Raw genomic sequence first — 17,925 nt, 5'->3', positions numbered from 1 at the left:
TAGAGGCAGAGGAAAGGGGGGGAAACAAACAAACAAACAAACAAACAAAACTAAATCTTACAAGACTACATTCAGTATGAATATATTTTTATAAAGGTCAAAAATAAACAAAACTAAAGTTTTTGTTTAGGGATATATATATATAGAGAGAGAGAGAGAGAGAGAAAGAGAGAGTGAAAAGATAAGGGAACATAAACCAAAATTTGGGACAGCAGTTACCTCTGGGGCTGGAGCTGGGGATAGGCCTCAAGAAGCTTTGTGAGCATGGATTATGTTCTAGTTCCTAAATTGGGTGGTGAGTTAATAGCTTACATATGTGTATGTATATTTGGTATGTATTATTACATAAGTAAATAAATTTAACTAGTGAATGGAAAAAAGTAGAGAAAATGAATGTGCTCAAAAGCAATGAAATAAAAGAAATGAATATTAAAATAACAGTGAGTTTTTTTATGCTATAAAGTTGGGAAAGATGAGGAAAAACTGTGTTGTGATGATGGTAGGGAGAAAAAAATCTCATGCACTACTAGTAAGAGAATAAACTGATTACAAAAACTTTTGGAAAGCAATTTAGAAATACAATGAGAAGACTGAAAATGATCTCTCATCCAGCAATTCTATTTCTAGGAATTTATTCCCAGAAAATAATGACAGATGTGCTAAAAGGTGTATGTAAAAAGTGACTCATCTTTGCAATGTTCATAATAGCCAAGAGTTAGAAATAACCTATGTGTTCAACAACAGGGGATTGGTTAAATAAATTCTATCAGTGGAGCTCATGTAATGATTCATCTATTACATTCATTTATTGAGGGCACCCAATGTGCCAAATACTATTTGGGGTGTTGGAGATACAGCATTAAACAAAACACAAAAATCCCTGCCTTCATGGAGTGCTCCTGGGGAAGGACAGAAATAATAAAATAAATAAAGCATAGAGTATGTTAGGGAGTGGTAGGTGTTCTGGAGAAAATAAAACAGAAAATGGGATAGGGAGTAGGATGACATTTCAACAAAACCTGAAGGGGACTAGAAAATCAGCCGGACATCCTGGGGAAGAGCCTTTCAAGCAGAGAAAACAGCAGTCCGCCAAGACCCTGAGATGGTAGTTTGCCTGCAGGTCTGAGAAATAGCAAGGAGGCTGATGAGGCTGGAGAGGAGAAGCACGTTGTGTCTAGGGCCTTGTAGGCCATTACTTGTATAAGGAGCTGGTTTCTACTCTGCAATGGGGAGTTTTGGAAGATTTTGAGCAGAGGAGAGACAAAATCTGTCTTATTTTCAATAGGTTTACTCTGGCTGAACACTAGACAGTAAACTGGCAGAGTGGAAGCAAAGAAACCAGCAAGGAGGCTTTTGTAATCTTCTAGGTAAGAGGCGGTAGTGTCATGGAACAGCATGAGTGGCAGTGGAGGTATAACAAGCTGTCAAATTCTGGATATATTTTGAGGATAGAGCTAACAAGATTTTCTTATGAACTGGATATAGGGAGTACGAGAGAGGAGTCAGGACTTGGGGCCTGAGCAACTGGAAGGATGGGATTGCCATTAGCTGAGATGAGGAAGATTCTGGAGGCACATGTTGGATGGTGGTGGGGAAAGCAGTATTTTGGACATGGTAAATCTGAGCTGCCAATCAAATATGTACACAGAGAGGTCATTTATGCAGCTGATGTACAAGTCTAGCGTTCAGGGATGAGGTCTAGACTGGAAGTATGAATTTGGAAGTCACTGATGTACAGATGCTGTGTAAAGACATGATGCTGGATGAGAGAATGAAGGGAATGAAAATAGAAGAGGTTGGGAAGAGAGAGAGAGAGAGAGAGGAAGAAGAAGAAAAAGAGAGAGGGAAGGAAGGAGGGGAAAAGGTTGACAAAATCTTGGGGAACTGCCAGGGTTAGAGCTCAAGGACATGAGAGGGTAAATCAATCAAGGGAACAGAGAAGGAGCCACCAAGGGGATAGGAAAACATTACCCAGGAGAGGTGGTGTCCTGGAAGCCAAGAGAAGAAAATGTTCCTAGGAGGGGAAGGTGATCGTAGCTCTACCACATGCTGGAGGTGACGTTCGATTTGGATGGAGAAATTACCACTGGATTGAGTAAGAGCAGTTTTGGTCGAGTTGTGGAGCTAAAAGTCAGCTTGGAGAGGATTCACGAGAGAAGGGAAGTGGATTTAGAGAGTAGTTATAGACAAGATGTCCAAGGGCTTTTGCCATAAAGGGGAGCAGTAAAATAGGGTGGCAACTGGAGGGGGAAGGGACACTCAAGAGAAGTTGTCGGGGGTTTCCCCCCCTATTTTCTAAGGTAGGAGAAATAATAGCACATGTGAAGATTGATAGGAATGGTTCAGTAAAGGGGGAAAATGGATGAGGTGAGAAAGAAGGGAGACTTGCTGAATCTACATTAAAAAGGTGCGAGTGGATGGGCCTCAAGCAGGTGGTCAAAGTGAAAGCGTTGGCAGTAGATTAGCCAGCGTAGTTCATCCAGTTCCCCATTAAAATGATGTCAAACAAAACCATTTAATGACTTAGAATGATTTCCTGTTTAGCTTTTAAAAAACAGATCATAAAACAGTAACAAGCACCATATTTATGAAGCACTAAGCTTAATTCAATGCAAAAGTGCTTTGCTTAATCCTTCCACCAAACCATAAAAGACCATAAAAGAACTAAATTATCTCTGTTTTCCAGATGAAAAATTGAGGCGAAGAAAGGTGATATCTTGCCCCACATAATGTAGCTGGAATGACTAGGATTCGACTGCAGCTGCCAGACTTGCAAGGCCGTTACTCCAGGCTAACACTGTCCCATGGAAATACAACGCGAGTCACATACAAGATTTAAAATTTTCCAGTAGGCACATTAAAAAAAGTAAAAAGACACAGGTGACATTAATTTTAACACATTTTATTTGGATAATATCTAAAACATTATCATTTCCACATGGACTCAGTATAAAATATTGAGATATTTTTACATTCTTTTTTCTGTATAGCTGGTCCTCAAATAATGTCATTCTGTTCAACATCATTTTGTTCTTAATGATGAGAAAAAGAATTTGATTCTGTGTGGAGTTGGCATGTTTTCCTCATGTCTCCATGGGTTTTGCTTGGGTTTGCCATTTTCTCTCACATTCCAGAGATGTGAACTACACTGTCCCAATCTGAGTGAGTGTGGGTGTGGGTGTGAGTGGCCCTGACATGGAAGGGCGTCCTGTCCAGGGTGGGTGCCCACCTGGTGCCCTGAGCTGCTGGAATGGGCTCCAGCCACCCTTGACCCTGAACTAGAATAAGCAGGTTGAAAAATCATTATCTTAGAGGTTTCTATCAATCTTTCTTAAATGTATGTATAGCTCATGTTTGTTTCAATGTTTAATATTAGAAGTGTTTTGGGTCTTTGTTTAGAAGTTCAGTGATACTTTTATAACCAGAACTATGCCCTAGGAACTTAACTCTTGTTTCTATCAATTAGCCTGTGGTAAAACTGGTTGGTTATCCGGCGTTTTGCTTCAAGTCACAGTTTCTAAGAACCTAGTGATGATGTTACGCGTACTGTACTTACTGTACTGTCTTCCAAATCTGACGTGTACCACTAGCCACATCTCAGGTGCTCAAAAACCACATGAGACTGGGTGGCAACCTCTCCCAGACAGCACAAGTTCAGACTCTTAACTGCTCTTCTCTCCTGCTGCTCTTTCACAAGTTCTATCAACTTTTTCCTCAGAATATCTGTCACATCTACTCTTTTTTCCTTTTCAATTCAATCGACTTTTACCACCATTGGATTCTTAATTTTGTACCGCTATAAAACCATGTTAATTATACTTTTACTAAAAATCTCACTATTTTTTTTTAATTGGGGTATATTAGGGAATGGTGTGTTTCTCCAGGGCCCATCAGCTCCAAGTTGTTGTCCTTCAATCTAGTTGCAGGGGGCGCAGCCCACCATCCCCTGCATGAATTGAACTGGCAACCTTGTTGTTAAGAGCTCACGCTCTAACCATCTGAGCCATCCGGCTGCCCTAAAAATCTCACTGTTGCAGCCAACATTTATTGAGTGCTTACTATACACCAGGAACTGTTCTAAAGAATTTCCATGTACTCTATTAATATTCCCGTCTTAAAGATGAAGAAATCGAGGCACGAGGAGATTAAATAAGTCTCCTGAGGTCATACAGTTGCTTGAGTGGAGAAGCTGGAAATTGAACCCTGCCTGTCCAGTTTTAGCCAGATATCATATACATTAAAATGATAATTTGAGTGATAGGTGATTTTTACCATCTTTTTATTTACCTATATTTTCCAATTTTTCTGCAAATGAAATGTATCACTTTTGTAATTTTTAAAGTTGTTTTTTTTAAGTAAAGTCAGGTGATTATCAGACTGATTCAGTTTTACTGTTACTCTTACCGTGAGACAGGAGAACAGACAAAATGACTCCTTAGATGTCTTCAGATCTCAAGAATCTATTATTCTTTAACCCCCTCTGATAGTAAACAAGAACAGTCCATCTTGCTACTCTATAAATATGTCTTGATAAGTGGAAAATTTTAATTTTCTCTCTTCACCAAATATGACAGGATGTTTTAAACATCCAACCTTGATGGTTCCCAACCAAAGGAGTCATTTTAAATCTTGTATTTTTGGTGAAATATTTCCTGAAAGCTCAGGGCTCCTGACTGTTTTCTAGATCATTTCTCTGTGGAGTTCAAACCTTGAATAATGTGTTAGAACAAATACAGAGAGAACTGTAAAAGTCTAGAAGCCGTGATCATACTGTGAGGGAGTGTGCCAAAATCTCAGGACTTGTCCCACCTCGTCCAGGGGCTGGTCCCAGAGAAGTCAGAACTATGAAAGGTGGTTACTCGTTCCCCAAAGCTGTTCTTTCTGCATCGTGGCGAGCAGCTCCTCCCGTTCTCCCACTCTGAAATCCTGACAGAAAGCCTCCGCTTGCCCCTCTCCATCACCTCACACTTTCAATCAATTGCCAAATCCTCTCACGCGTACCTTCAGCACACTTTTCCCATCTATCCTTTTCCCCTTATCCCACTGCCACCATCCCTTTATTAACCTTCTCCTTGACCTCAGTAAAATCTTCTTAACTGGTCTCCTTGCTCCCATCTCGCTGTTCTCAGCTCTGGCCTACCGCAACCATGCTTATTTCATACTCATGCTAATCCACTCTGAGCGGGCTGCCGTCCGTGCCAGAAATCAATCCTTCGGGGATTCTCCACTCAGTCTCTGATTTTCCAACCTGGATTTCTAGTGTAACCACACTTACTCTACATTTCAGCCAGCGGGTCTGAAATTCCCAGGATCTTTCACATTTTCTACCTGTTGACCTTTCCTCAGGCTCCTCTCTGTATCTAGAAAGCACCCGCCCCCCCCCCCATCTCTGCTCATTGAAATTCTGCTGATTATTCCAGAAGCAGGTCAAGTGCCAACTGCTTAAATACGTTTTCTTCCTTTCCTGTCAACCTCTGTATTGCCACCCCTGCACTGATTACCACATGTTCACCTTACATCATCATTTATCACGATTTGTGCCTACCAATATTTCTTTAGCACCTATGACATGTCGAAGGTATGTACTAGGCACCTGTGTTACCTAATTGAATGTAATCCTCACAACAGCCTATGAGGTCGGTATGACCATCCCATTTTACAGATCAGGAATCTGAGGCCGTCAGAAGTTAATAAACTTGCTCGAAGCAGCGTCCTTACTAAGTGGCAGAGTTATCACTCATTCAACAAATTTTATTACAGGCCATGTCTGCCAGACTCCTCAGCCCTACAGGCTTTTCCATATAGACTGGGAAGTCCCTTTGGGGGCAATTAGCCCTGAAGCCTGAAGATGAGGCAGATCTGTTAAAGGCAGTTTTCTGCTCCTCTCTCATTTGATTTAGTTAGATTCATTGTGCTATAGGAAATGCTCTTTGGCTCTCAGCACTTAGCCTGGGCTAGCACAGGGAGGGCTAAAGAAATGATTCATGAAGACAAACACTCTACAGGATGTTTAATTCCACTGGTGACCCTGATGATTGGAAAACTGTTGAAGGAATGTCAAGCCCCGCTCACGTTTGGCGATCTAGAACTTGCTATGCTCTGCCACAAGTTGAAGCCACCTGCTAAACGTATCTGTTCCCTGATTAGACCAGAGGGATGCCTCAGGTTTCAGAAACAAGGCTGGAACAGCACTGTTGTCATAAAGGTCAGCCTTGCACGGATAAGGATCCCTGCCTTTAACACCCTGTGTAGACTCACAGAAAAAAAGTCACAGGAAGATTAAGAACAGAGAAGGTACCCTACTCTGAATTGGATTTTTATCATGTAGGGTTGGAAGCCCTGAAACTTGTTGGGTCAGTTCATATTGCCAAAGGAAGACTATTATAATAATGGGTTTATTCTCTTCCTTACTATTTTGAAGTCAAGGGTGTTCAGCGGCCACTGTTTGCTCAAGGAGAGTGTAAACAGGATTTGCTGACGCCCATGGCCAATGAGCACGAGTCCGAAGACACTGGCACTCTGGCAAGGGGTGTGGATCTACTGGTAAAGAAACTGAACGGGAAAGGGGGTTAAGTAACTCTAATTTGTGTTTTACTTGTATGGTTTTCTTTCAATCCTCAAAACAATTCCTTTGAGGTAGGTGTTATTGAAATACCTATTCTATAGATCCAAAAACTGGGTGGTAAGTAAGAGGCAGGGACTGGAACCCTGCTGTGTTGAGGTCCACAGCTTTCTACCATCCTAAGCTCATGCTCTGTGGCAAGACCTTTTGCTTAGGCAAATGTCGGTCATTTAAAAAGGACTAAAGGCAATATTTATACACAAGTTAGAGTTCTCAAGTGTCCATATTCTTCCCTCCGTCCAAACCAAGATGATACGATGTGTTAAATTTCTTAAATGTCTCACATTTTCCATTGTTAACGAAGTTCTCAACAAGAAGTGGTAGTTGAACTGTAAGATTCTTACCTTCCACTCAGGAGACTCCCAGGTTGGATTCTTAGGCAAGTGGGCTTCTTTGAACTGGTTATCTTGGTTGGTTAGAGACCACAAGCCCCCAGGGCAAGTAAGTCAGTCGCTGACAAAATCATCCTGTTCCCAGCCACCTCTAAACAGGTCATAAAGTAGCTGGGTGGAAGTGTAGATGGCTCAGGGCAGGCAGTCACTGGGACGGATAAAAGTTACCAAAAGTCCCACTGACTAGAGTCACTTAATTGTGTCATAGTCATCGATGCAAACATCTTTATTCACACAAAAATCCTCAGCTCTCCCCCTTCCTACTGCTTCATGATCTGTTATGTCTAATGGTTGTAACATCTTCATAATAATATTTTCCCATATGGGATGGGGTTGTTGTTGCTACCGTGTTTCCCCGAAAATAAGACCTAGCCGGACAATCAGCTCTAATGCATCTTTTGGAGTAAAAATTAATATAAGACCCGGTATATTTTATATTACATTATATTATATTATACCCAGTCTTATAGTAGAATAAGACCGGGTCTTATATTAATTTTTGCTTCAAAAGACGCATTAGAGCTGATTGTCCGGCTAGGTCTCATTTTGGGGGAAACACGGTAACCAGTTAACAATGACAATTATAAAAAATATTTCAACCTCTCAAAACCTTAGCCAAGTATAACATTTGGGACTACTTTTACAGGACTAGAGTCTTGATGCATTACTAAGTTTTTTACATCTCACAGAGATAAGCAGAACAACTTTTATTATGCCTTCCCCCGTGCAGTTCTTGTAAATATTTGTTGCTGCCTCTGCCATATGGTTAAAAAAAGTTACTCAGAACACAACCAAATATTATTATTTCAATACTATAAAGACTGCTGAGTTTTGTTACTTCTTAATACCTTTTTGTATCCCTCGGAAAGAACGTTCAGAAGGCATTTTTTGGCTGGAAGATATTCATTACTTATTGTTTGAATGATGAACATTTTAGAAACATCTTGAAAAAGACTTATGACATATGTCCACAGAGGTCCAGAGAAGGAAAATAGAGATTGGCAGAAAGTGAGACATTACAGAACTCAAAAGTCTGGTCAAAGCTGGTTCATGTGCTGTCAGGTATACTAAGCAAAGCACATGGGGAGACAGATGATGGGATCTTTCAGTCCCTCCTGCACATTTCCAACCTTTACACTCCTTTTCTGAAGCCGTGATAAAACCACAAGGATTCCCCTTTCACTCCACTGCTTTCCTCTGGCCTTCCTAACTCTTTTCTTACCCCACGTACCCTTTCCCACTTTCTATTTTGCCCCTCTGTTGATAATCTTCTGTTTTTAACCACTTTTGAGGTAATTTCACTCCAGCTGGAAAACAACCCATGTCTTCTCCTTCCCTTATTCCCGGGTCCAGAGACCCAGATACCTCCTGGACTCCTTAGAGCTGGGACCTTTCTCCCCGAACCCAGCAGCCCAAACTGTAAGGATGAGCTGTTCCATGAGTGTTATAGGGAGCTGACCTCTCTGTGATGCCAATCTGCTCCTCGCCCCGTCCCCAAAGAAACCTAAACTCCGTGGCCTCTGAAACTAAACTGTCTGTGCCTAGGTTCCCAAGGTCTCCGCTGGGATCCAAGATTTTTCTGACTGACGGGGGGTCGGGTCCGGGAGGACAGTACCTCTTTGCAGGCATGAAGCTCCGGTCCCGCTCCCTGAGTCACCTGGAAGGCGGTCCCAACCCAGAGCAGGAGCCGCAGAAGCCGGAGTGTGCGCCGCTCAGTTCTTCCCCTGCCTCGGGCAGAGGGCTGGAGGAGGCTGCGCCCAGGCTCAGCCATAGCGTTGTCCAGAACCGGCCGCAGCAGCGGCTCAGGTGCTGCGGCTGCTGCTACCGCGGGCAGACAGCAGGAAAAAAGGGGAGGGAGATTCACAGGGGGAGGGTGCAAGGGGCTGGGCTCGCTTCAGTCACCTCCCTGCGGCTACGCCAAGGCCGCCCATCCTTCCTCCTTCCTCTTTTCCTCCTCCTACCCACGTCGCCTTGGCAACCGCCTCCTCTTTGCCTCCGCGCGGGTGGGGCAGGGACCACGCGATGCTCTGCCGCTCACCTGCGGGTCTCCATGGCAGCCGCCGCCGCTGGCTCGCGCCGCGTGGGAGTGCGCGCGCCCGGGGTCTGCAACCGGCCCAACAGGCGGGCACAGAGCTCTTTTAAGGAACGCGGTGGAAGCATCCTCCAAGCCATCGCCACCAAATTCATGTTTTCCACTGCCCTTTCGGCGATGGCCTATTTGTGAGCATCTCTAATTTTGCAGGTGTGGTGTTGGACAAATACGTACTAAGCACCTCCTGTGTGTGAAGCGATAGAAAGATTGAGAGATGTCGTCTCTCTTCTAGAAGTTACAGCCCAGAAAATCGGCCCCAGTAGGTATTACCTACTGCAAAGGCAGCCATTTCTGGAGCTCTTACTTCCGTCCCGCCAACTTCATCCGTGCCTTTACAACCGGCTCGATGCTAAGCCTTAAGACTCGTATAGTTAAGCCGGGTTTAAGCAAGGAGAGTTTGCTTAGCCGGCAAATTTCCAAGTACTGCACGTGGGCTCTTAGTCTCTGGACATCCCCATTCTGTCACTGCTTTGAAAAATCCTTGTTAGATGCGAGAGAGAAGGAAATTGCTGGGTCATCGTTTAGCACTTCTTTCGTCAACTGAAGTCTCTCCTGCACGCCGAGAGGCCGGCGTTCTTCTCCTAGTGCTCACGAGTGCAAATCCAGGCCTCCTGGGTACGCTCAGCGGCGTTTTCCCTGTTTTCCGTGTAGTAGCTTCCTCCCGAGGGGCCTCCCGCGCTGAACCGCCAGGTGGCGCTCTTCCCGAAGGCAATTCACCTGTCATAGACGGTAGGACAGTTGCCTGGCAACCGAAAGGGGGCGTTCCAAACAATTGGGTGCCGGATCCTCCGCGTGCAAGGTTATATGAAGCTCTGCGGGCCTCCCATCCCTCCTAAGCGTGTCTCGCTGAGCATTTTACGATGCCACCCACCCGAGACCCTTGCCAGTACCCTACGTTGGATAATGATGGTTCCTATGTGGGAAAACTGCGGACTTCCAAGGTACTGTGGTCCCAGAGTCCCAGCAGGGTCAATGGCACTCTTTCTGCCAGCGTGAGGCGCAGAGATGGTAACTTAAAGGGCTCTGGTGAGGGCACTGAGTCAGGTACCGCAGAAATCTGTTTTCTGCCCGCCTCCACGTCCCCGTATTCAGGTCTACTACCGTTTCAGAGGTGCTTTTAAGCAGAGGAATAAGGGGGTCTCGCCGCCCAAAGCAATGATTGGTATAATGGGGCTTAGACAGGCCCAGGTTCTACCAAGCCACCCTTTGCCCTGTTTGGAAAACTGTTCTCTGAAGATATATGAGATATGGATGAGAGAGAATCCTCCGAAAGCCACTAGGTCATGCTTTATACGTCTGTCTTCTGGTTAACGCTGGAGTGTGTGTGTGTGTGTGTGTGTGTGAGATTTGGGAATTTAGATGATCTTTTTATCTGATAGAAGTGATTGTGATGTTTAAAGTGGTGCAAAATAAGGTGAATTAAATAGTAATTGTGGCTTCATAACAAAATCAAAGCGCTTCCTTTTTTTTATTCAACATTAATTATTTACTATATGCCAAGTACTCTGCTAAACACTGAGGATATATAAATTAGGTATAGCTCCTGCTCTAAAGAAACTCTAGCAGAAAAGCCAGACCGATAATCTCAGTAGCAAAAATGCTCGCACAATAGCACGTGTTGTGACACTTGTTATATGTAGTGTCAGGAGAACTGAGCGCTTAAAGAAAAGCTTCCCAGCAGGTGAGTTTTGACAGTGAAACATGAGTTGGCTGGGCCAAGTGAGGGAGGAGATGGACTGTGAGTTAGGAAGCAGGAAATAGGAAACAGACACTCAAGGCAAAGGAAACGGCAGATATACATACACCTAGAAAGGAGAGAGAGGGTGATTTGTTTACGGGCCAAAGAGTCCAGAATGGCTGGAGTGTCGGTGTGAGGTGGAGGAATGGAGAGAGCAGGAGCTGGGGAAGTGGCCTTGTTGGGCTGGTGTGCTGTGTACACACTATGCGAGTGAGCTAGGATTTCATCCTACAGGTTCTGGGGACTCATGTCGGCATTTTAAGCTGTAGAGCGACACAATAGATGGGTGTTAGAAAGCACAAGTGACAGTGGATAAGATGGAGGGACACAAAAGGGATCAGCCAGGAGGGATCCAGGGGATGGTAACAAGGTGCAAATGTGAGCGATGAAAAGGGCAGAAGTGCTGGGACTCTGTGGCTGACTGGATATGAGCCCAAGAGAGCAGACGTGCCTAGGGTAACTCCTAGGTTTCTGAGGGCTTAATTGATACCGTTAACCGAATGAGGCATCCAGGGGAAGCAGGTTTGGGGAGAAAGATGTTCAGCTCAGTTATGCAGATGCTTGTGCGATGCCTGTGGGCCATTTAAGTGGAGATGAATAGTAGGCAGCGTGGTTGAGAGTTCTGGGTTGAGGTGTTTACACAGAAGCCACAGTGTTCACAAGGTAGGTGAATCCATAGGAGGAAATAAGCTCATCCAATGAGTGTTGGCCTAAGAAAAGCAGAAACTAAACCCCTGGGGAATGCCACTGTCTCAGGGGCAGAGAAGGAAAGAGCTGAGAAATAATGGCTAAAAGCAGGAGGAAAACCAAGAGGCGCTGGACCCACAGGAGGTGGAGAGAACATTTGAGAGAATCAGAATCATGGTGCCAGAAACTGCAGAAGTCAAGTAAGATCTGGTCTGGAAAGGATCCCCCTGACCTAGCGACAAAGATCACTGGTCACCAGCAAGAGCAGTTTCAGTGGGTGCTCGGGGCAGAGGTCAGACTGAAGAGGGGATGGGAAGGGGGAGGAAGTGGAGATAGTAAACGATGACTCTCGAAGAAGAGTCTGGCTCTTTAGCGGAATTGACAGTAGTAGCTAGATGGTGATAAAAGAATGAGAGAAGCTGAGTACGGGGATACCAGGACGCTGCAGGTCTCTGAGGCACAGGGAAGGGCTGGGTTCAGGGAAGAAGGGTTATTCTTGAATAAAAGGGACTTCCCTTTCTCTGAAATGGAAAGTGGATGTGAAGACAGCATCCGCGCTTGACTTTCTTGGTGGAAGACAATCTCATCCTTTTGCTGGTAGATGAGGCTTATGTAGTCTTCGAGGAATGGGAGAGCTGCCTATGCTTTTGCATCATGTATATTTGTAGTTTTCTTGTTTCATTTTGCATCTTTCTTGATGATAGCACAATGCTTGGTACATACTGTTCAATTAATATCTAATTGAGCTGAATCACACAGCACTTTGCCATATATGGGGGCAGGACACAGCCCCAACATCAGATAGGTTGAATGACATTTCTACTAGGTTGTAGCTGTACTCACTGGAATTCAGTCATTGATTCAACCGATGCTTCATTTCTGAACAGCATATGTTAGGTCGCTGTGCTAGTTATTGGGGTCACAGTGGTGGACAATATGACACTTTACATGTAATGAGGAAACCAGTCATGTGCTTGTCACATCCATGCTTGTGAAGTTTTGTTTAGAGGATTGAATGTCCAATGGACCTTTCCTCTGGTGTTCCTGCAGTCACAATGACCCTTCCCTGCTTACTGAAATCTTCTCACCTGCTTAGACACTGCACTTTCCTGATTCTCCTGCCTCTGGTTGCCTTAGTATCCTTTCCCTTCCTTCCCTCCCCTCCCCCCAGTTATAATATTGTGCAGTCATGAACCACTTCTTCCTTTGGGCCACACTCCTTTTTGCAGGCTTCAACCACTACTTCATGGGGACAGCCCCCGCATTTCTATTGTCCCGAGCTCTCCGATAAGTTGCACACTTCAGTTTTCTACTTAATTGCCTTAGGATGTCTCACCTTGTCCTCAAATTCAGGACATCTAAACCTGAACTCATCATCTTTCTTACTTGCTCCTCCCTTTTGCCCCCCCATCCCACTTCACCCCTTTGTCTGTATTCCTGGCCCATTTCTGTCAGTTCTGAGATTGAAGACTTAGAAGGATCAAAAGCCTGTGGAGTCTTGCCCCACATCATTCTTCTCTTTGCAGATGTTCCTCTGAGATTCAATTAAAATAGGATGTTCTTCAAAAAACTAAAAGCAGATCTACCATATGACCCAGCAATTCCACTTCTGGGTATTTCATCCGGAGAAAATGAAAACACTAATTTGAAAAGATATATACACCCATGTGTTCATTGCAGCATTATTTATAATAGCCAAGATATGGAACCTAGGTGTCCATCCGATGATTGGATAAAGATGTGGTACATATATAATGGAATATTACACAGCAATAAAAAAGAATGAAATCTTACCATTTGCGACACCATGGCTAGACCTAGAGATTATGTTAAGTGAAATAAGTCAGACACAGAAAGCCAAATACTATATGGTTTCACTTATATGTGGAATCTAAAAACAAAAAAAAATGAACAAAACAAAAACACTCATAGAAACAGAGACCCAAAGGATGGTTGCCAGAAGGGAGTGGAATGGAAAGATAGGTGAAAAGGGTGAAAGGGAATATAGTCAATAATATTGTGATGAGTTTGCACAGTGACAGATGATGATGAGAATTAGGAGGTGACCACATTGTAAGGTATAAAAATGTTGGATCACTATATTGTACACCTGAAACTAATATAACTAACATAATATTGTATGCCAATTATACTTAAAAAATAATTGAAAACAATAAATAAACAACAAAAAATAGGATGGACTAAGGGATGGATGTCACTGAAGCTACCACAGCACCAAGGACCTATAACCACGTAACCACGTCCTGGGTGTGATTTCTCTTTTACAGAAATTAACATATAAGGACCCCACTCACCTTGCTCAACTACAGCAACCCTGGATTCGGCTCAGCTCAACTCCCACGATCACCTCCGTGAGGCGGGATGCTCATTTCTTTGTACCTGAGGTAACTAACATTGAAATGCTATTTCTCTTTACATCTACTTTGGACTCGTTCATATCCTCTTTGAAAGGTAGTTTGTCCCTGACTGCTTTAGTATCTTTCCTTTGGTTCTCAATCCAAGATCCTACCAAATCTAAAAACAAATACCAATTTATCTGGACTCTGGGAAGTCAGAAAGCTTGGGGGTTTGCTCCAGTCAATGATCTGGAGCAAATCATTTTCTCATCAAACTTCTCACTCTACTGATTAAAACAAAGGCTGAACATAACCACGAATGAGGAAGGCCCGGTCAGGGGCAGGACAGTGATTCCCGTGTCTACAGGGAGAGTTCGCTACTCCTTAGACCCAAATGTGAGAGAACTATTGACAGGAGTCATCATGTGCCATTTGGTGTGTAGAGTTGGTGGATCTCAGGCCGAAAAGGGGTTCAGTCTGCTTTGGGGGAGAAGTAGAGCCCAACAGAACCTGACTAGAGCACGTGGATGTGGGGTAGAGGTGGTGAGTTAACCCTGGAGGAGGTGACTTCCTCTGTAGATACCGAAGGATGACCTCGATTTCCGCCTAGCGGCCTTGTACAACCACCACCTGGAGGCGTTCAAGAACAAAAGTGAGATCCTGACACACCCGGAAACCATCCAGGATACCCACGGGTACGTGGTGGAGGTGCAGCCGCCCCCCACTAAGGACAATGCCACCTAATCATATATGGTAAAGTGTCACCTGGAAAATAACAATGAATAAGTACTTATTAATATTTCTGTTCAGATTTCTGTGTTTCACATCTGTACCCGTAAATAATTTCTGTATTTTTCATTGTCTAAAATGAACAGGGACCGATCTCTCCAAGATTGTGCTTGTCTGTATAAACAAACAAAATCTTCCATTAATTCCAGAGGGTAAAAAAGGGCCTTTGGTTACTTCATTTTTGAGGTTGCATGCAACCATCGTTCCCTCATTTTTCTCCTTTTGATTGGTTTCATTCTCCCCTATTCTTCTCCATACCATCTTCTAGAATCCTCAAGATTCAATTCCCTGGAGAATTTTTACCCCCGCCCCTACTCCCCCCCATCAATTCCCGAGCTCACATCAGACACTGGATCAACCCAAAGAAGGACTCCATCCACAGCATCCAGGGATCCATAGGTAAGGGTTAGAAGGGCAGCTCGGTGGTGCAAGACTTTTTCTAAATGGACCCAGGAATCAGGAAGTTGAAGTGATTGGCTATTGGGGAATATGGGGGATAACTGAGGGTCTTGGAACAGCAGTGATTAAAACAGGATAGTCATAGACTAATATCAGGGGACATGCTGACTATGGAATGCATTCAATTTTTCAGAACCTCTAACTCAGGCTTCGGTCTAGGGGACAATTTCCAGCAAAGGACAAAAGCCTGGGAGTAGACCTTTAGCTACCTCCCATCTGTCCTCTACATGCCAGTTTTCCAGCTGTTACAAGAACCTTCTCCATAGTACCCATGAAAGTATGGGTGATTACAGGTTCCTGAAAAGGCAAAGGGTCTGAAATTTACAGCCCACTCCCTCTTTTCTCCACAGTGGCCCCTCACACTGCAGCTACCAATGGAGGCTACTCTCGAAAGACGGATGGTGGCTTCTTCTCCACTTAGTGTTGACATGCCCCTGGACTAATTAATCAGAGTGGAACATGCTGCTGCCCATCTCCATTAAAGAGATTCGTGCAAGACGAAGCCTGAAGTGCCTGTGACCCACGGACTATGATTTGCCACTCCACTACTCTTAAAATCTGTGAGGGAAGTTTCCCAACTTCTAGAAATCAGTCCTGTAGGACACACTGGCAACTTGGAAAGTCATCTTGCCTAAAAGATAAGGATTTAGGCGAGAACAGCAGTTTTTGGCAGCAGGCAGGTTTTCCTATTTTGTAAACTGGAGTCATTCCAACCATACAGATACATCCATTCAACATTTGTGTCAGGCACTGAGCTAAATGTTGGGGAAACTGAAACGGACCTAGCCCATTGTCTTAATGTGCTTACAATCACTGTAATCTTAGTAGCTCTACATAGCATTAATATTTATGCTGATGTCACACTTAGCAGATTTCTGACCTGGATAAGTCACCTGCTGGGCTCTACTATCCCATGAAAGCTTCATCTCTCTGGTCTTACCTCCTTGCTATTGTTGATTCTCTAACTTTGTTACTATCTCCTTGCCGGAAATCAATTCCTTTTCTTTGTATTAGTTTGTGCTGTGATACCTAGCCTCCCATTCTCATAAACATGGCTCAACAATCTGGTGCTTGGGTTTGAAAGTACCTAAAAATGATGCATTCACGTGGTTTCTAAAATAACAAGTCACTGATAAGAACCTACTGTTAGATTGGGCAGAAAGGGCAGACTTTCTAGAATACTGTACGCTAAATTCCCTTTTCTAAGTTTCAACAGCATGTGTATTGTTGAATAATTCAGAAAGGAAAAGGCTTCTTCCTGGTACTCAGGTGCACGGTCCTTACACACCGCCACACTATCACAGCCCTTCTTCCGCAGAGATACTCCAATCTATTCAGATGACGTCTGCTGCCAAGTGGCACTGTGAAGTCTGTTCTCGTTCAGAATGGCTGAAAATGGCAGAGAGGGGTCTTTCTGGATAGTCACTTCGCGCAGGTTATTTGATACTGAACATGAAAAAATTTATTACTGTGATTCATGCATTGAGGCTTTTAAAAATACAGATTCCTGATAATTTTAATTCAGTAAATCTGGGGCGGGTCCTTGGAATCCGAATTCTTACACGCTCTCCAACTTCGCTTACGTAGATCCACACAGGCCTTAGCGGCAGATGCTGTATAGTGCCTTTAGGGGGCGCCAGTGTGGGTACCTTACAGTCGCCGTGACAAGGCAGACTTAAAGAAAAGGAGGACGCTGGGGAGGAGCGAGGCCTCCGTCCCCGTCCAGCTCCCGCTCCCACGGGCGCGGTGACAGCTCATTCATCTTCCATCCTCGCCCGCCGCCGACCGCAAACACATTAGCCCCACGCCACGGGCAGCCGTGCTCTGGGGCCGGGCTCAGATCAGAATCGCCTCGATAATCAACGGCCCAGGACAAGCCCGGCCTCGTCTATCTGATCAATTCATCACTTCTGAGCGCCGGGCCCGGTAGGACCAGCTCCCGGACCTCCGGGACCGCGGCGTTGCCTCCGCCTTAGGGGCCTCGCTGCACAGCGCCTCCGAGGAGGGGGCTTCGCAGGAGGGAGCTTTTCATTTCGGGTCGGCCCGGCGGGGCTGGGGTCCCAACCCGATCAAATAAGATCAATGTGTAGGCGGGGGGAGGAGCGCAAGGGGGGCGCACGCACTCGTCTTGCACGACCCACGCGCGCTCACACACACACGTCCACTTACATTCGCCTCGCACACACCTTCCACGCGACACCGCCGCACACTACTCTCAGCCCTCACCCCAGGCCGCTCCCTCCGGTAAAGGAACGGAAGTCCGCACCGTCTTTTAAATCCCTCCCCGCCCCGGAGGATTCTGGGAGGGACAATCGATCCAGGCCCTCGTCGAGGGCGCGCTTTGCTGCCCTCGCGTGGCTCGGAGGGGAGCTCAGGTCCCAAGGAAAGGGGACAAATTCCACAATACTGAATCGTGGTTGTCTTTTGATCTTTGTGCAATTACATATTTCTATCCATATCTGTAGTTTTTCTTTGATCCAAGTTCTGGAGATAAGATGATTCAATCTCAGGGGATTTATAGGTGAATGATTCCTTCCCCATGGAGGCCAATTCTGGTCATTACTAACATCAGCTTCTCAACAGGGAGAAGGCACATATTTTACCAAAGGGAATGGTGAGAGTAGATTATTTCAATCAAGGACTAGGTAGTCAAGATATCTGCGGAATGAGTAAAGGTAGAAGGCATATCCCTGTCGCCATGTACAGAGAGCCCGCTTGCTCCCTAAACTTGATGCTGTGGGAGTCGTATTGCTGAATCTTCATTTACTTTCAGATCCATTAAAACATCA

General features: G+C 44.8%; 2 protein-coding genes and 1 non-coding gene across 6 annotated transcripts in view; 1 reads left to right on the top strand and 2 right to left on the bottom strand.

The window, feature by feature from the left end:
- Positions 1-8,977, bottom strand: part of ELAPOR1 (endosome-lysosome associated apoptosis and autophagy regulator 1) — a 60,067-nt gene extending 51,090 nt beyond the window's left edge. For 2 of the 4 annotated variants that reach the window (XM_019730522.2, XM_074319206.1), the window contains exon 1: positions 8,630-8,903. In XM_019730522.2, coding sequence (XP_019586081.2) covers positions 8,630-8,785 — 156 coding nt within the window. In that variant the 5' untranslated portion in view covers positions 8,786-8,903. Of the gene's footprint in view, positions 1-8,629 lie in introns of all 4 variants that reach the window. The other 2 variants (XM_019730524.2, XM_019730523.2) reach the window with 2 other exon arrangements.
- An 885-nt stretch (positions 8,978-9,862) lies between these two features.
- CFAP276 (cilia and flagella associated protein 276) lies at positions 9,863-16,200 on the top strand. The gene is made up of 5 exons (XM_019730526.2): positions 9,863-10,047; positions 13,820-13,936; positions 14,468-14,583; positions 14,946-15,076; positions 15,487-16,200. The coding sequence occupies exons 1-5, from the start codon at positions 9,967-9,969 to the stop codon at positions 15,555-15,557; spliced, it is 516 nt and encodes a 171-aa protein (XP_019586085.2). The 5' UTR covers positions 9,863-9,966; the 3' UTR covers positions 15,558-16,200.
- Positions 16,201-16,972: 772 nt separating this feature from the next.
- On the bottom strand, positions 16,973-17,386 carry LOC141568729 (small Cajal body-specific RNA 2). Its single transcript, XR_012491949.1, has one exon.
- Between the last annotated feature and the right edge of the window lie 539 nt (positions 17,387-17,925).

This window comes from Rhinolophus sinicus, linkage group LG14 (genome assembly GCF_036562045.2).
Source record: "Rhinolophus sinicus isolate RSC01 linkage group LG14, ASM3656204v1, whole genome shotgun sequence".
NCBI classification, from domain to species: Eukaryota; Metazoa; Chordata; class Mammalia; order Chiroptera; family Rhinolophidae; genus Rhinolophus; species Rhinolophus sinicus.
This window is presented reverse-complemented; position numbering and strand designations above follow the sequence as displayed.

Coding starts and splice junctions, on each gene's coding strand:
- CFAP276 (XM_019730526.2), top strand. CDS start 9,967: ATGCCACCCACCCGAGACCCTTGCCAGTACCCTACGTTGGATAATGAT. Junction 13,937..14,467: donor CTCATTTCTTTGTACCTGAG/GTAACTAACATT, acceptor CTTCCTCTGTAG/ATACCGAAGGATGACCTCGA. Junction 15,077..15,486: donor CAGCATCCAGGGATCCATAG/GTAAGGGTTAGA, acceptor TTTTCTCCACAG/TGGCCCCTCACACTGCAGCT.